This window comes from Streptopelia decaocto, assembly GCF_964273445.1.
Source record: "Streptopelia decaocto genome assembly, chromosome: 3".
Lineage (NCBI taxonomy): Eukaryota > Metazoa > Chordata > Aves > Columbiformes > Columbidae > Streptopelia > Streptopelia decaocto.
The window spans coordinates 62,797,108-62,815,628 of NC_138656.1; the positions used below are offsets into that span (position 1 = coordinate 62,797,108).

At 39.3% G+C, this 18,521-nt stretch overlaps 1 protein-coding gene across 1 annotated transcript in view; it reads left to right on the forward strand.

Moving 5' to 3' along the window:
• MOXD1 (monooxygenase DBH like 1) overlaps nucleotides 1-12,710 on the forward strand; it is a 51,152-nt gene extending 38,442 nt beyond the window's left edge. Inside the window, exons 9-12 of the mRNA XM_082048444.1 lie at nucleotides 2,750-2,809; nucleotides 5,065-5,207; nucleotides 8,778-8,946; nucleotides 12,244-12,710. Coding sequence (XP_081904570.1) covers nucleotides 2,750-2,809; nucleotides 5,065-5,207; nucleotides 8,778-8,946; nucleotides 12,244-12,408 — 537 coding nt within the window. The 3' untranslated portion in view covers nucleotides 12,409-12,710. The remainder of the gene's footprint in view (nucleotides 1-2,749; nucleotides 2,810-5,064; nucleotides 5,208-8,777; nucleotides 8,947-12,243) is intronic.
• The last annotated feature ends 5,811 nt before the right edge of the window (nucleotides 12,711-18,521 follow it).

Consider the following 18,521-nt stretch of genomic DNA (forward strand, 5'->3'; position numbering starts at 1 on the left):
AAGCATTTAAGAGATTGTGTGCCTAACATTTACTCACATTTAGGATTAATTTTACTACAGAATTTCTTAAATCTTTTGTTCATTTTTCTACTTAACTCAGAGTAGCTAATGCATTAAAGTCGCAGTGTCTCAGTAGTGTCCACCCAGTTCACTACAGAACTAGCTTGGCCAATTAATTCAAGCTATCCTTTAGGCATGTTTGATGCCTGCAATTGCTTGATTTGAACTTTACTGTTATAAATCTTTGAACAAAGCAGATTATAAAATCACACATGTGTCTGGTTGTGCCATCTTTGTTCATCCAGCCAGCTGAAGAATAGAAACAGAATGGTGTGGCTTTATGAATCTGTTGGAACCAAGTAGCACATCATGAGTATTTGCACAGAGCAAGTATCCAACCTTGCAAACACATCTACAAATCAGCCAAGCCTTCTGATTGTTTCTGATTTTTATTCGTTGTTGGGAGGAAAACTCCATGCTCATGTTCCACATGAGGTTTCACCAAGTAAACAAAATCCTTCAGAAGAAGAAATGTAATTTTGTGTCTATCTGCTATGCTTGTGAGAATAATGTGATAAATCATCTTTTATAAAAATCCCAACTGCAATTATATTATAAAACAATAGCTATCCATAGGTATTGCATGAACAGAGTCTGTATTTTTTTGGATGAGTGACTCATTTAAAAATTATTCACTCAGGCTTTGTTAGTTCCAGCCAACATCTATTTTTGAAGCTTTGGCCTGAGGACAGAAAGTTTAATGCCACAAAGTTTGGGTGCTCCAGATCTGGCCTGCAGAGCAGCTGGAGATGTGCTTGTCCTGATGCATATGAACAAGCCAGTTACTTAATGGAACTGGTCAGATGCAAAGTATCAAACAACTGGATTTTGTTTATGATTAGAGCCAGTAAGGGAAAGGGAGCTGAAAAGATCAGCGTAATGACTGAACTTCAAGTATGATCAGGAGCCCCATGTTTTAAACTTCCAGGCTTCTCTTCAAGTCCCTTCATTTCTTATGTCTCTTCGCCCATGACAGGATACTTTCATATTTGTCCTTTAGAGACAAGAAGTGAAAATCCTAGATTTCTAATTTAATTTCTAAAGCAAAACATGGACTTTCAGGTGTAGCATTTACTCTTTGAAGTCCAACTCCTTGTACTCCACAGGGACTTCAAAGACAAACTGGTGTTACCTCCTCCAGGAAAGAAGTGTTGAAGGGTTTAGGAAGAGGGCTGGCAGAAGATGACAGGTTGGCAGAGAAAGCCTGTAATATTTTAGGAAAATCCATGCAGATTATAGAGAAAGGCCTCTTAAAATTCAAGAACAAAAGGGAGTAGACAGGAGAAAGTCTAAAAGAGGTATTTGATAGTATCAGCAACTTAAAAAAAAGACAGCTCAGGTAGAAGCTGGAATTCTTTCTCTGAAGTGAGCCTTTTTCTTGTGTTTTGTTGGTTTAATCTTAAACAAAACTAACAGTACAACTTTACATACATCATTCTGGTGTAATTCAGACTACAGTCTAATCGATTACCTAATAGGATTAAAAATTTTTATAGAAGTTCTTGTTATTGTTTCCTTCTGCCAGCTCTTCCAAGGGTGAATCCTTCTTTCGGTTCGTGGAGTCCAGGTTGTTTGTTTTCTTCATGTACTAGAACTCTCTTCTGAATTTGGAAGCAAAAGATGTAATCTCGCAGAAGGAATGTTTTTCGTGAATGTTATCCAGTCTGTAAACCACAGACCTCTCTGGTAGGAACCAGCATATTCCTGCTGGGAACAGCAAAGCTGTGCCAGTACTCCCTGCTTCAGAAGGCTCTGTCTCCACTTGGCCGACATGAGGCTGACGCACCTTCTTCCAGCAGTCCAGAGCATAATTAGCACTAGCATTGATCTGGCAATGAGACAGCCTGCAGGGAAGGAGAAATTCTCCATTTTTGAAGGTTGATCTGTTTTTTTTTCAGGGAAGATTAATACAGTGGGTGATAAGGGAAGAGGATGATATAAAAAAATGAACCTCTGTCATCCTTGTGATATGAAGTTGCCCAATAATACCAGAATTTTGATGTCTGGCTATACTCTTAAATATTTTAAACTTCCACTTGATTATCATGGTGATTTTGAGATTTGTATTTGACCAGGTACTGGGAATAAAGTTACTACCAAACTGTAGATCAGTTTGTCAAGACAGCAAAATGTTACTTGTATGTACTTGAGAATGTAAGTATTTAGCCTTTCCCATACATATCTGTCAATGTAGTTAAGTCTTTGCCTGCCACTCCTCTACTCCCAGGCTTGGCAGATAAATAGTTGTTATTGTGATGTGGAAAACCTCCTTTTCCTCATTTGGCAAGTAGTTGTGTTGAAGTTGGCAAGATAAAATAGCCTGAAGAAAGCTATTCAAAGTAGCACTGGATGATTTTTGGAGCTACTATCATGTGTATACAGCACCTACATATGTAATTTTCCTGAAGACAGGATTATAACTGGGCACTTCCATTGCTGTCTTAAACAAACAGACCAGACTGTTAATAAGACCCCTTTTAAATCCATGGGGCATTCCTGAAGATCTGGGATAACGTGAATGATAAGAGCCAAGGCCTAATTACGCCAATTACCTAATACTTTGCTCTTTCAAAAAGTTGTATTCACTGCTCTAATCTTTATTTCTCAAGTGCTTGCTGTCACCTGTGCTTACCTGAAGCTGGTGTTGATAAACTTCATACTTGTCAACTTCCTAAATCTTGTGTTTCAGGGGGATAATTTAATCACAGAATGTCACTACAGTACTGTGGACCGAGTTCGCATGACATGGGTAAGAAAAGTCTTAATGGGTCAAAATACGTACATAGATAATATTAAGGACTAAAAGCTTTTTCATAAATGCTATGCTTACTTGCTAATGCCTTTGTGCATGTAATTATGTCTTATCTTTCCTTTCATAGATTCTAAAGTTTTAAAGTAATCAGGACTATTATTATCATAATCTGATCTCTTACATAAGGCACTCAAATTACTAGTTTATAGAAATAAGCCAACTCATAAAAGATCTTAAAAGATCAGACTTTGCTAGTGTAAGGAGTGCTTTCTTTATAACATGCATTAACATTCAAATTCTGCATATTCTAATGAATTGTTTTTATGAACTTGTTAGGCATTTTCCCCCAAAGTTCCTGTTGCTGGTTCTTACATATCGATTTTTGCTGATGTCATGACCAGGATGGGACTGCTTACTTATGTGCCTTAATGTAGAATGCAGGCAGAATGCAGGTCATTTGGGCTGGGAGGAGGAGGCTGGGCACAGTCAGCCTCTGTGAGTTACCTTTCTCTTGTGATGGGTTTTCCAGCAGCAGGGACCCTCCTGGACAGTTGCTGCCCCCAGGGCAGGAGGAGCCTGTTCAGTACCCTCGTGCTCTTGCAGCTGAGGCACAAGGAGCAACTGTGCCGCAGCTCCATGGCCAGGGGGTGAGCATCTCCTTCAAGCTCAAGGGGTCTGGCTAAGGTTTAGCATGTGGCAGTGCACAGTCTCCCAGATGCAGCTTTTATGGGTGGCAGAGACCAGGTACATGTGATTTGGCCACTTGGTTTTGGAGATGAAGCAAATTTGATTGTTGGGACATGAGCTGGACTGTGCCAGCTGGCTGCAAAACCAGAGAGTGAGGCCAGACCCACCATGTTTACGGGAGGGAGGTAGCTGCCAGCACCAGGCCTTCACCAGGTTCCTCAGAAGGTGCTGAATCCAGACCTATCATAGAATATCCCAAGTTTGAAGGGACCCACAAGGATCATCGAGTTCAACTCCTGTCCCTGCATATGACAAACCCACACTTCACACCATGTGTCTGAGGGTGTTGTCCAGTCTCTTCTTTACCATTGTCAGGCTTGGGTCTGTGACATCTCCCTGGGGAGCCTGTTACAGTGCTCCACCACCCTCTGGGTGAAGAACTTTTTCCTAATGTCCAAAATAAACCTCCCCCGGCACATCTTCCTGACATTCCCTCAGGTTCTGTCATTGGTCGCTAAAGAGAAGAGTTTGGCACCTGCCCTTCCTCCTTCCCTTGTGAGGAAGCCGTAGACCACGATAAGGTCTCATCTTAGTCTCCTCTTCTCCATACTTGTGGGAGGTGGGACTGGAGGGGTTTCTATTCAGCAAGGAAGACCTAGTCCTAGCATCCAAAGAACACAGGGATACCTCTCCCTGAATCATGGCTTGCATGTAAGGATATAAACAAAAGCAAAAGAGTGAGAATGAAGGCTTTTGAGTTTTTGTCATATTTTCCATTGTGGTGACCACACTAGCCCTTGGCTGTTGGTTTGTGTATTTTGTCTTCTCCATTCTTGTTCCTGTGGTTCTGTGAGTTTTGTGGAACTGTTCCCACAAAGGATTTAGGAACATGCAGCTCATAATCTTGTCCATATTTGTCAAGATTAATTTTAAATTAGTCCTTTGCCCATGGCTCTCAATAGAAGACTGTTCAAGAGTCTGTTTCCACAGCTAGCTAAAAATCTTACTCTAATTATTTTATAGTTAGTGCTCATTTGTTCTTGAGTAAGCATTATCTGTTAACTTAAATCACTGTTTTCTTTCTTACTCTGTATCTGCATATGCACATACAAGGAGAGTATATATAGATACATATTCCATTCCAGCCTCCATTTTACTAGACAAAGCTCATTTAATGTCTTATTACACAGACTAATTACCCTACCAGATTTTTTCTATATCTGCTCCATTTTCAAGCCCTTTTTTTCTGAAACATGGTAGATATAAGTACCTTGGAAACAGCTGAAAATAAACCTGAACTTCTCAGATAGTACTCTTCAACATAATAGGAGTCTTATTTTATTGATAGTTGTTCTTTTTGACATCTTTTAAGCTTGGGAGCTACTTGGGAGTATTTTGTAATGAATTATATAAAACCTGCTTACTACTTGATAATCTAATGTGCAAAATAAACCTGTTTAATTGGGCCTCCTCATACACGTTTCATTAGCATATAAATGCTAATCAGTGTTTTTATCTGTGGGATTCCAATGCTATCTTGATTAAAAGAAAAATTCCATTTTCAGGGTGGTCTGAGCACCAGGAATGAAATGTGCTTGTCATATCTGCTCTATTACCCAAGAATCAACCTCACTCGATGTGCAAGTATTCCAGATATAATGGAACAGCTCCAATTCATTGGTGTTAAGGAAATCTATAGACCAGTCAGGCAAGTAATATGTGTATGGATATGTGTAGTAGCTTTGTTTCTGTCTGTGGGATTCCAGAGTCATTTTTATATGACCTTTATTTCTTTCTAAGAGTATAACACATTGCAGGGTCACCCATGCTGCTTCTTTTTCATCAATATACTGTGCTGCTACTTATTTCTCCTGCCAAATTATTTTGCCTTTATTTAAAGAAAAAACAAAACAAAACAAACACAAAACCCCAAACAAACAAACAAAATAACCAAACCAAACCAGTTTCTTCTGTTAAAGAAATAATATTACTCACAGAAGGTTTTTTTTCCACCACAACCATCTGTAAAAAGACTATGTATCAATGTCATATCAATATTTCAAATCTATCAATTTATGAAAACATATAAGTTTTTCACATATATAGAGATGATGTTGAAAAAGGAGTTTGGGAGCATGGGTATCAAATTACCCTGGGTAAATTTGTTGTGAGTAATTCAGCTGAAGTCAATAGGGGCAACCAGACAGTAGAACTGTTGCTCATACATAGAACTTAACACTGTCTTGGTGACACTGACAAAAATGCACAGAAGAGGAAGAATTCATAAGTTAGAAAGGAAATTGAGAGAACATCAAATTGTTCATAGTAAAAGATAAATGGTAGATAATCACCATGACAGAGAGAAATGAGAGGATGGAGGCTTTGGAAGCCTCCATCAGAGGCTCCGTCATCCTCAGAGGATGGTATGCAAGGTAAGTGGAGAGAAAAACACAGAAGCAGTGGTAGGAATCCAGCCAAGAGGAAGAAAAGAGCTATTTAGGTGAACTACTGGCTGTAGGGGCTTGCAATTCTGTGCAAAGACTCTGTCTCCTGAGTCTTAGGCTCCTGCTGTTCAGGGAAGCAGGACACTGCACATTTTTTCAGATGTAAATCCATGTCAGAAAGAAAAAATCCTAGTTCATTCATTAATTTTTCTTCCTAATAAAAATAACCCACAAGAATCTGAATATTGACCAGCTGCTCAGCTCAAAAGGGGTAATATAATTTTGTTGTAAGATCTCTCTGCTTCAGTGCTCCACAAATATTAAGTATCCTCTCTGTGAATCATGGGGGGCGGGGGCTGTTACCATTTAGGCAACTCAGGATCTATAATAACCACCATGAAGGTCCATGCAATTCACCTGGCATCTGGCCACTGGGGTAAACCACAGGCTGGTGAGTTTTAAACAAGGTGTTACAATTTCTTCAGTAAGTCAGTGGAAGTCTTGCTGTCTTTCATCATGAGAGTACTCAGCAAGAACAAAATGTTTCCCAATGTGTTGTTGGATCTGGCTTTTCTGCCCTTTAATGTCAGTGGGATGACCTGCACAAGGATATTGCTCACTAAGAGCAATTTCCAGAATCTCATATAAAATCTAAATTTTGGTAGGAGTTCAGAGGAAGCCAGATGAGACAAGTACATGTGTGTGAATATATAAAACCCAATAAATAGCATATTTCAGGTTTTAAGTGTTCCCTCCAGTGCTTAAAATTAAAGCATCTCAACAGCAGATCAGCAGTGGAAGTGACTGTAAACAGAGTGAGAATTGTCTGAAGAGGAAAGTTCCCACAATGAATACAATGCAGAAAAAAAATCAAACAATAGAAAGTGGAATGCACTATTAGTGGTGAAAGGTGAATTGCATTTGCGTTGTTAGTTGAACTGAACAAAGTAATAGTAAGTTTTTAAAATAAAATTGGTAGACTAATAGTGTGTAGTGACATATACTTTTAAAAAGTTTTCTTTCCTTATATATTTTATCTTAAAAAAAAACATATAAAACTTTTGTTTCAAAGTCATTTGGTGTACAGGCTTACTGGTATATCCAACACAGAAGAGTTCAAAGAAAGTCACAATACAATCAGGCTACTTCATTTTCCACACTATGTCTATTTACAATCTCTTTTAACACAGGGAGAACACAGTTTCTAAATTAGTCCTAGCTAAAAAAGTCTTTCTGAGCTTAGAAAGAAAATATTCTAACAAATGTATGCTCTCTTGAGTGTTCATTCATGATAACTGTACTTAAGGAAAAAATGTGCATGTGGCCTGGGGAAATAAAGATGTTTTGAATAGAGTAAGTATGCAGACTGTCTGCTGCAAATGGAATAGTAATTAGAAGAAGAGATTATTAATGCCTCTAGTATTTATGACCTAATCCACAATTCTTGTTTCATTAAACTCTGTCAGCCTAAGGATATGTGACCTGATATCCATCTCTCTTGTGTCAGTCTTACACTGGAATTGCTTCACTGACTTCTCTATGGTCTCTCTTGACTTACACATGAAGGCAAACTGGCAGCAGGATCAAGGCACCGTGGCGCACTTTAAAACTCTGTTTTTCCCTCAGTCTGGTGGCACAGAGAGTGGTATAAATCATGAGGACCTGAGATGAAAGTGATTGGGCCACAACAGTGTAAAATAGGCGCTTGATTAAAATTATGTTCCCTATGCCTAGATGTTGAGTAGAGCAGAACCTGGACATAGGCAGAACTTTACCCAAAGCAAATGGGAGACAGCCTCCTGAAAGATAACACAGATCTGTCTAAAGTGCTTTGAAAAGATAATTCATGCTGCCACCAAAGTATTAATTAATTTACTTAGATGAAGTTTTACCTACTTTCTTTCTTCCACTAGCTGTATTAGACTTTCTGTTTTTAAAAACTTGAGCCATTCACCATTTTGTTTCCATTCATCCCAATAGAGTCAAGCAAGAAGAAAGCAAGAAAAATGGAAAAGGTTTTCTTCAGCTTTCTTTTTATTCTTTTATTTTTCCTTTGTTATTATTTTTGAGTTTTCCTTCCAAAATAAAGACAAGAAATCTTATTTCTTTGCTCTCCACATCTTTGGCTGGTGGAGAATGGGATTTGCCCCAGTTTTTCATGGGAGGATTCCCACACGTGGGCAAATAGTCAGATCTCTCACAGCAGCACAACAGGTCTCTATCCCACCCCTGGCCAAAATTCCCCTTGCAGCTCGCATGTAGGGATGTGCCAAAAGACAATGTCCACAATACCAGTTATTGTCCTTTGATCTTTTGGCACTGCTGCCAACCAGCACATGTTAGAACAACTTCTCTGCTGGGCTGAGTTTTCACCTATTATCTGAGTTAAGACCAGAGCTTGGCAAAGCCATCTGGAAGCAGCTTTCTAATGGCAAACGTTTCTTCACAACACTGTCTGCCAAGCCTAGTAGAGGGGGTGGCTTTTGTTTTGTTTTGGGCTTTTCTGAGAAGTTACAACAGAGGATCTGTTTTATATTGCCTGTGTATTCACTTTGTAGATTGGAGCAAAACAATGCAATTCTTTTTCTTTAAGTTAAAGACCTTCATTTCTAAAAGCATCTGGCAGCAAGTATTAAACTGCTCACAAAATTTTGTAAGTCTGTTAAAATCAATAAAACTGCATCAGTTCTGTGTAGCAGGGAACGTAGCTGACAATGTGAGTTAGGCATAATACATGTATTAATAGTACATCTGTTTTTCTGAGTTTTCCTCATCACTTCCAACCTGATGGTATTTATTTACTTTTAAAAATCTGATTATTTGTTTTTCTTTAGGACTTGGCCTTTCATTATCAAGAGTCCTAAGCAATATAAAAACCTGTCTTTTATGGATGCAATGAACAAATTCAAATGGTCCATATCGGAGGGTCTCTCCTATAATGAACTTGTGCTTAAACTACCAGTGAACGTGAGATGTTCAAAAACAGATAATGCAGAGTGGTCGGTAAGTCTAAGTGTTGAAAAGGAGGCAACAATGCCATGAAACAAATGCGGTTTGCTGCGCTTCATTGTGCATGAAGCAATGTAGTGCCTGGTTATGTCTTCAGACTGTTTAGGTGGCTATATTGCATTACATACAGCAACAAAGGATGAGAATATTTTATCAGTGCTTTCACCTATCTCAAGTTCTAGAAGTATTTAAAAAGAATAGCACACTTGAAACTTTGGTTAGCAGCTGAGATCAGTAATAGGAGTATGGAGTCTTTCAGTGTGCCTGGGACTGATCAGAGAGTAACCATGGGTCCAGATTAGGTGACTAAGTTAGAAAGCTGTTTTCACTTGGCTGCCTCTGTTAGAGACTTACGTCAGGGTCTTGCAATAGGTGATTCAAAATCCCTAAATAGGTTTCTTCTCCGAGTCACTCTGTAAGGGGAAGCTTATTGACTGCATAAGGAAGCCTCAAGCATTTAACTTCTTAACTCAGGCATCTAGACCAGGAATGTCAAGCTCATTTTCAGTGGGGGCACATCAGCCTCACGATTGCCTTCAAAGGGCTGAATATAATTTTAAGACTTTTGCCCTTTGAAGGCAACCGCGAGGCTGATGTGTCCCCCCCGTGAAAATGGGCTTAACACTCCTGGTCTAAACTACCTAAAATTATAGGAGTAGTCTTCCAGTATCTCTTACTTTTTTGGTTGGTCTTGTGTCTTAGAGATGCCTTTAGTATCGGGCCAAAAAAAGTATATTTAGATTGTTCGTTTCCTTTGTGCACCTTTGGAAGATTTTATCTTCTATAGTTTTCCTTCCCCAATTCTCTTGATGAAAATAACTGTAAGTTAAAAATTAATTCCCCAGTAAGGTATTATTTATTGCAAATGTCTACTGGTATTTTAACAGGACTGCTGGGAAATGTTGTCATCTTTAGTTTTGCCATATGTTTATAAATAACTACTAGTGCATATAGTATCATCCCTAAGGATGTGCTGAAAAATATGTGTTGTTCCTTGAACTCCTTTACAGAGTCCAAAGTCAAGATTCCATTTTACTTTTTTGAGCTTTTCTGTTCAGAAGGGGAGATTGGCTCATTGTATTGGCTTTTCTCCTACTGTGATTTTAGACCAGCCTAATAGATCTGATACGAGATACTACTGGTGAAATTGTCCCTCATTGTCCTCAACCTTCAAAACAGCCCTGACTGCCTCGCAGCAGGTCGCACAGTGCTTTCAGGTGGTGGCAAAATTGCCCTTTCTGCGGTGATGTTCTTGAGTATTTCCAACATCGATCAGACTGTTCTGCCCATAGAATGTCAATGAAATACTGTGTGCTATAAGCAATCAAAAGGTTCTGTTTTTTCTAATATTTGTCCCACTGCAGACCTTCTGTGAAAAGTAGTTATTGACAGCACATACGACTATTCACCAGTTTTGGTTAAACTTCTTGTTGTTTGCAACTGCTGGCCAGTAGCAGCTGCGCAGACACTCTTTCACTGATTATTTGTCAGAGGACAAGTTAAGATGATGAAAAGCACAGAGAAATTCTACCAAGAAAGGATACGCTTCCTATTTTATTTTGTTTTGTTTTATTTTATTTTATTTTATTTTATTTTATTTTATTTTATTTTATTTTATTTTATTTTATTTTATTTTATTTTATTTTATTTATTTTTAGTGGTATGATTTCTGGAAAATGCTGTTCACCTTTATTTTACAGGATGAAGGAACAATACTTTGTCAAAGGGTGAGGTCACTGGAACTGGGAATGCTTAATTCTCCTTTTTAATCATGGTTTCCTATTTTAAATGACTAGGGCATATTCATCAAAACTAAAATTAGGACTCTTTCCTTTCCCTTCTCTTATTAGTGATGTTATGTTAAATTGGCCATCCTCATCAAAATCAAGAACAGATTTAACCTGAATGGCCAAACAATCAGTGAGTTGTTACAAGAAAAAAAAAAAAAAACCTGAAGCAAACAAAGTGAGCTGAAAATATCTTCATCCTTCTGTAGCAATGGTGCTTTGGTCAGTTTTAGCTTTGTGTTGTGTTTGCTAATATTAATTCAATATTTAGATTTTTCCTGCAGTGCAGCATAACTGCAACATGGAAAAAACCCAAAGCAAACACATGCTGTGCAGGTCGTCATTCAAACTTTCAAAGATACTCGTGCCCAGGAGCTTGCCTTTTGCAGAGATTCTTTTCTTTAATATGTAGGGAATACATTCAGAAAAAGCATAGCCAACCAGTGTACCCAAAGCTGTCTAATTTCATGTCAAAACCATGACAGGCAGGTAGTTATGTCCAACACCATAACAATTGCACTAAGTTCTAAGGAAAATGTGAAAATGCTCAACATAGATTAATATTACAATCCTGTAGGTGACCTTGCTTGAGCAGGGACATTGGAGCAGACCACAGAATCACAGAATGGTTGGGGTTGGAAGGGACCTCTGTAGATATCTAGTCCAACCCACCTGCTAAAGCAAGTTCACCAGAGCAGATTGCACAGGAATGTGTGCAGCTGGGTTTTGAATGTGTCCATAGAAGAAGACTCCACAGCCTCTCTGGGCAGCCTGTTCCAGCGCTCTGTCACCCTCAAAGTAAAGAAGTTTCTCATACTCAGATGGAACCTCCTATCTGTGCCTGTTGTTCCTTATCCTACCGTTGGGCATCACTGAAAGGAGTCTGATCCCCTCTTAGCCTTCCCTTCTCCAGGCTGAACAGACCCAGCGCTTTCAGTCTCGATGCCCTCCAGAGATCCCTTCCAACCTCAAGCATCCTGTGATTCCATGAAATAATGTATGCACAATTAGCTGCCTTGTACAGGCAACTGTAAGCTTTTTATGTACAAATAAATATGTTCAAACAGCATCTAATACCTCTATGGAATCATAACCCTGTAACCCTCTATTTTTATCTGCCAGAAGGATGGGAAAAAAAAAAAAAAAGGAAAAAACACACACACAAAACAAACAAACAAACAACAAACCAACCAGACAATCCCACAAAGCAAAATAAGGTGGTACAAATCAACCAACAAAAGCCTAACCTTGCTTTCCTGGAGAGGATGCCAATGTGTCCAGCTGTTCCAAGCTGAGAACAACGGATGTTCATGCTGGCTGATCATATGTTGTGCAATATATTAATATTTTTACTGAGCTTGATTTCTCCACAGTAAAAGTCACAACCCCAGTACAAAACTAACAATAGATTCTTATGCAAGCTGCGAACTAGTTAGAGAGCAAAATACAAATTTCTAATCTTATGTGACAAAACTCTGATCATTTTTTATTATTTTAATTGCAGATCCAAGGCATGACAGCTTTACCCCCTGAAATAGAGAGACCGTACAAGACAGAACCAGTAATATGTAGCTCATCTTCTTGTTTATGTTGCAGTTTATTCCTCACCCTGTTGTTTGTTGTACATGTCACAGCCAATACCCTAGGAAACATTGGGCCCTTTGTATAATAATTTTTATTCATTTGTGTTCTGTATGCCATGCAAGTTTCTGAAGTGTTTGCACTGTTGCTGTTGTAGATTTATTTTTTTACATATTAATAAACTAAATTTGCCAGTTCAAAATAAAACATGAACTTCCTCTGAAAACTGTGGGTTTTTGGTTTTCAATGTAAAGTATGTATAAAACACAGTAGGTACACTGGCACATTGCATATTGAGATGTTTTCCAGTACCATTTTGTTATACTCTTGTCATGACTCTTTCACGTGGTGTTTCCAAAACCAGCTATGTATATGGGCAAAATTAATAAACTAAAATAAAATAAACTAAAATAATAAACTAAAAGCAACTTGTTAACCACATTTAATCTGGTGTGTGCTGTATTATTTTGTCTTGGTTCTTGACATCTGCAGCTTATGAAATTATTGCTGGGCAAGTCTTGAGAACATGTGTTTGGCTAAGTCTGACTGACATGTACCATAAAGCTACAGGTAGGATTAATTGAGGGAGATTTCTGGAAGCAACACACTGTAGACCATCTCAGCTCCTGAAAGCAGCAGGTGCTATGGGGGTCAGAGGGATGAACCCCAGTTCTCCACATAGCAAGTCCTGTACCAGTCTTGGTAGGGATTTATTTTCCCCAGTCCCTGGAAATGCAGTGTGTTTCTTTTGTCTTAAGGTATTTGTACAGTGAGTAAAGCTTTGGCAAGGGGTGGGCACACCTTGACTAGATTTGATCTGGATAGCAGTAGCAATAAAGATCTATCTCACACCAGGCCCTGTTCTCACAGAGAACCAGAGTACCAGTCTACCAGAAACCATTGTTAGCACATGCCGAGCTGTCGATTAAGAGGTTATTCTTGTGTTTTGTGTACAAGTCGTTATTTATTTGTTGATTTATTTGGAAATCTGCAAGTTGGTTTTTTTTGTTTGTTTTTTTTTTTTTTTTTTTTTTTGGTTTTTAACTGAGATGGTGTTGGGCAGGAGAGATTCCCAAAAGATATCTAATTTGTTGCTCCCCAAAGAAATTATGTAGCACAGTAGAAAAGGATTTCAAACATCCAAAACCCCCGTTATTTTTATAGCCACAGTGCAGCTACAGTAAACTATAATTTTTCCACAGTGCTGCATAAACTTTACTGGAGTGTGGCTATAAAAACAAGTTGTTTCTTCCCTGACCACTGGAACACCTGCACTACAACTAATCTTTGTAGACTCAGCTACATTTGGACTTTGTTACATACATGTTATGTCATTGAGCACTCATGTGCAGTGTTCTGAGTCCAGAGCAGATCAAGAACCTGATTGAGCAGAGATAGACTGTTTTTTAAACATTTTTGTTCATTGTCTGTTAACAATTTATACCTGTCTGTGCAGTTGAACCTCTTAAGGAGAGCAGGCTGTTCTGATGCAAATACATATCACATAAGAAGGAAAAAAAAGGAGAAGATTTGGGAACTGTCTTCGCTATATTTGAGAACTGAGAAGGCAAGCATCACAAAGCTGCTAAGGCTCCTTTGTGGGTAGCCAAAATGACAATGTATGTGATAATTGACACAGAAGAGAGGGACTGAAGTAACTAATGCCTCAAGTAGAGATGAAAGAATTAATCAAGTATAGATTAATTTTCTAGGATTTATAACAATCTCATTAAAAAATTTATGCATAAAGGGAATTTAAAATGAGCCATGAAGACAAGGGTTCACAGGGCCTAGTGTGGCAGTCTGCACATGGTTTAACTTCCACCAAATCCTGAGAAATTTCTTTGATGTTGTTGGGCAGCTGCTTGCCCTAAATATACCTGGGTGATGTGAACAGATCTGTTCTGAGCATGAAAAGCTGGGGCAACGTCCCCCTAAGATGTCATAGAGTCCAGGATGCATCTTACTGTAAAAGCAGACAGAGGGAGCCTTGGCCTTTCTTACTCTTAAATCTGTCTCTAAAGTGAGTATGTTTGCACAGTTTTTCATCAGGGAGTGAATGGAAAAATAATAGTGAATGAAATGAGAAAAGAGCATTTGTGTAGGACAGGCGAGCCCTTTCACATACAATGCTGTCTCTCATTTGGTAATAGACATGGGCTACTGACACCAGTCCTATGTTGACTTGGTTTGCAGCGAAGATAAAGCAGATCTAAGGTTATTTTCCATTCACTTGGCTGTTCTCTGATTTGATGCAGTTTCTTAACTACAGGGGTTTCCTTTCCATGAACACCTGTCCCAAGAACATGTGAAGAAATGAGTGTTTGTTGTTGCCATCCAGTGTGCCACGGGTTGATGTAAAGCAAAGCCTGCTCAGAGAGGATGTCTGTGAGACATAACTGTCAGTATATCAGGAAGACCTGTCGTAGGCACTAGAAGTTTATTTTTGATTAAACTGCAACTGTTTTATGACTTCTGGAAGAAGGGAAAGGAAAATATTGCTTTACAGGTAAATAAAAAGAGAGACTGGTGACAGAGTTATGACATACTTCCAACTAAAAGGATCCAAAACACATTACATTATTAAAGAAACTTAAAATAAGATTAAAAAAAAAAAGTAAAAGTCTGAAATTGTCAAAAATTCAAAGCAGGGATGAAGGGAATAAAAGGAAGAAAAGGAAAACAGAGGTGGGATGTGTTTCCCGCAGCCTCTCAGAGCTATTCCCTCCACCTCCAGCTCTGAGCGGGACAATTCCCAGCTTCTCCCCGGTGTTTATTGCTGAGGACGGGATCCCGCCGGTGCTCCGGAACCCCGCAGAGCTTGGAGATCCAGAACGGCTCAGAGGCCAAATGCAGGGAGCCCAGGGGCAGAGCCTGAGGGCGGTGGGGTGTGGTCCCAGAGCCGGGGGCGGAGCTTCAGGGCAGTGGGGCGTGGTCAGGGGCCAGGAGTGGAGCTTTAGGGTGATGGGTCGTTGTCACAGGGCAAGGGGTGGAGCCTCAGTAACGGCTGGGCAGGGGCTGGTGGGGGAAGTGGCTCTGTGGGCTGCTGGGGCTCGGTGGGCTGCTGGGGTGGGTGTCCTCTGAGACCCCTCATTGAGGTTGGACATGAGGAAAAAGTTCTTGACCTGGAGAGTGGTGGAGCACTGGAACAGGTTCCCATGGCCCCAAGCCTGTCACTGTTCCAGAAGAGGCAGTGCAATGGCACTGCTTCCCTCTTCCCATGAGCTAACTCTGTGCCACTGAACTAAAAACACTTTGTCACACTACACATGAATAAACTCCCAGACACATGTTTGTGTGCTTTTCTTTCAATCTTGTGCTATGTTAAGCATACACTCTTCCATTATATTTCTTCACAAAGCTTTCATAATAGTCATTGTTAAAAGTATATACAAGAAATAAGACAAACCATGGTAGAAGAGATGTTGAGTATATACTGGAAAATCAAGGAGTTAGGGACTATGAGCCCAAAATGATTAAACATAACACCTCATTTTAACAATTTTGCCATTTAAAGTTTTCTGTATGGAAAAATGTTTTAAGAGTTTCTAGTGAGAAGCTAAATCTATAAATATTTTAGTGGGATAAGGAGTTGCATTCTGGAATAGCAATTGAAAATCCAATTCTCCTTAAATCAGATTACCCACAAAATCATTCAACTGCCTGTAGACGATCCATAGATATACTATTAATACTGTTTAATCCCTTTTGGTTTTGTTATTTATTTGTTTATTATGGAGTTTCCATTTAATGAACATATGGCTCTCCTCAAATATTCATGTTAACTGGATCAACAGTCATTTGGGATTTTGCCCATGTGTCATTAAACTGGGATACAGGACGACTGAGAAGGGAGCATTGAAGTTTACGTAGCTCTTCAATTTGATCCTATAGAGGAGGGTGTCATTCTCTATTCGCATATCCCATCCATGAGGTCCGTCATATGTCCCTGTGTCAGCCCATCTGTTTCTGCATCGTGGTAACATCTGGACTGGGTGCAATTGTGGAGGGACACAAGGATGAAGAGGAAAGCTGCAGCCGATGGTAGTTGAACTGTGCTGGGCTTAAGCCCTTCTACTGGAGACAGGTCTGGCTTGGTAACCGGTCTGGCTTGGTAACCAGACTGGCTGGTTAAAAAGAGGGACTGTATGGCCATATTATGCCAGAGGCTGAAAAGACACAAATTTAATAAATAAAACCAGCAGAAACACTGGCCTCATTCTCCGCTTTCTTCCCTTCATGCAGAAAGTGACTATTTTTAGGCCCATTATTACTTCTGGAATGTTTAAGAATTTCTGCTCCTTCAGCTCTCTGCCTCTTGTTTCTGAGTTTTTGGTACATCCCTGTCTTGACTGAGAGAGGGAGACTGCAAACTTGTCCTGAACCTTTAAGCAGAGGAGAAAGCTGGGAGAAGAAAATGACAGCTGTGACACAGAGCTCCTCTGGGCTGCTTCCCCATCACCACAGAGGTTTCCCTGGGCCACAGGTACCCTCAGGACCATCAGACCCCCAGAGACCAGCATCTTATGGGTGCACCGAACCTGGCACAGGCTGACCAAAGGAGTGAGGGCAGCCATCCAGTTTCCCTTCTTCAGCCCCTGCAAAGTGCTTGCGGTGCTGCTGCCCACCCCCAGCTACCAAAACCTAAAACCTGGAGCTTAGTGCACTCACCTAGGATAAAGGTATGAACGTTATTTATGTTTGTACATCAAAACTAGCAAAGTAAAATACTTTCCCAGGCTGAGTTTTTAGTTTTGTGGTTACTCTAGTTTGCAGGAAAACTGTAAGCTATCAGGCAAACATAAGATGACCTAAGATATCTATAAACATGACTTACAGTCTACTTCTGAGAGCGGGCCATTTTAGGATGAGTTATTGGATCCTGCTCAGAAGAAGACATGCTAAAATCCACTACAAGCCCTTTCAAACCACTGAACAAGAATCACACGTATCACTATTCGAATGATCCCACATAATCAGATGTGGCTCTTCCTACTACCCATTTGGTTTGCATTGTATACATAGACTTCAGTGTCGAAAAACATTTTGAACAGGCACAATTACACTGATAAGAAGTAGTTGAAATATGTTTCCTTGCTTTAAAATACACTTGCAAAATTGGGTAAAACTGTATTTTAGTGTGTGATGGGAACTCTGAACTGGAGGAACCACATAGTTGTATTGTATATATACTGCATGGATTTTAAATATGCATGGTTGCTGAAAAGTTATAAAGAAAGGGGAACTTTCTAACAGTGTAAAGGAGGATAGTTGCTCATATATACAGGGAAAATATTCAGTACCCCGTGAATACCTGCCTTAGAAGCAAAGTCTTTATTACAACATATAACCATAATGCACAGTTAGGAAGGTTGATGAATGGTGTAGAGGTGGCTGATTAAATACTTCTTGAAGTGTCCTTTTAAAATTACTGAAGTTTAAACTGGATTTTTAAGATTTTTAAGAAAGTCTTATGAATTAAATATCCACCTTTTTAGTTAAATGCAAACAAACCCTTCAAGTGTAAATAAATTACTTCAGAAAGAGGAAGGGTCGTATGCTGGGAGTGTGTAAGTGTGGATACTACAGGCTCAGATGGTAGCAACTGCCTTATCACTACTTGGTGAGAACAGAATCATTGTGCTATTCTTCACTTGTTCCCTTGACTGAAAGAATCAAGAATCGACAGAGCATGGCTCGTACTAGCTCGGACAGGCAAAAGCTTTTGTCTCACAGATTTACAAGGATTAAACTATTTCTACTTATTTTATTTGAGTTAAACTCTTTCTGTTATGTTTTGAATTACTAAAGTCATGTCCAGATCAAACTGCAGGAATCAACTTTTATTACGTCATAGGCAGCATATAGAAAACTATTTAAATATTGCAGCAGTTCTTAGCTTGCAGAGCACGATTCCTAGGAAAGGGTTAACTGTCTATCTTGAAATATTACAACCTCTTAATCAATGAAAATATACAGAATATGCAGTGGGACATATTTTTCATTCAATTTATACCTTTTCCTTGTATTTTAAGCCTCTGATGCTATAAGCATATAAAGCGTGTGTGAGTTGTGGTTTTGTGTGGTGTTTTGTTTTTTTTTGTTTGTGTGCGTATTTGTTTTGTTTTGGTTTTTTTTTCATTTTGTTTTACTTACTGTACAAAAGGCAGCTCTCTTTCCCTAGCTGCCATGCATCCCTAC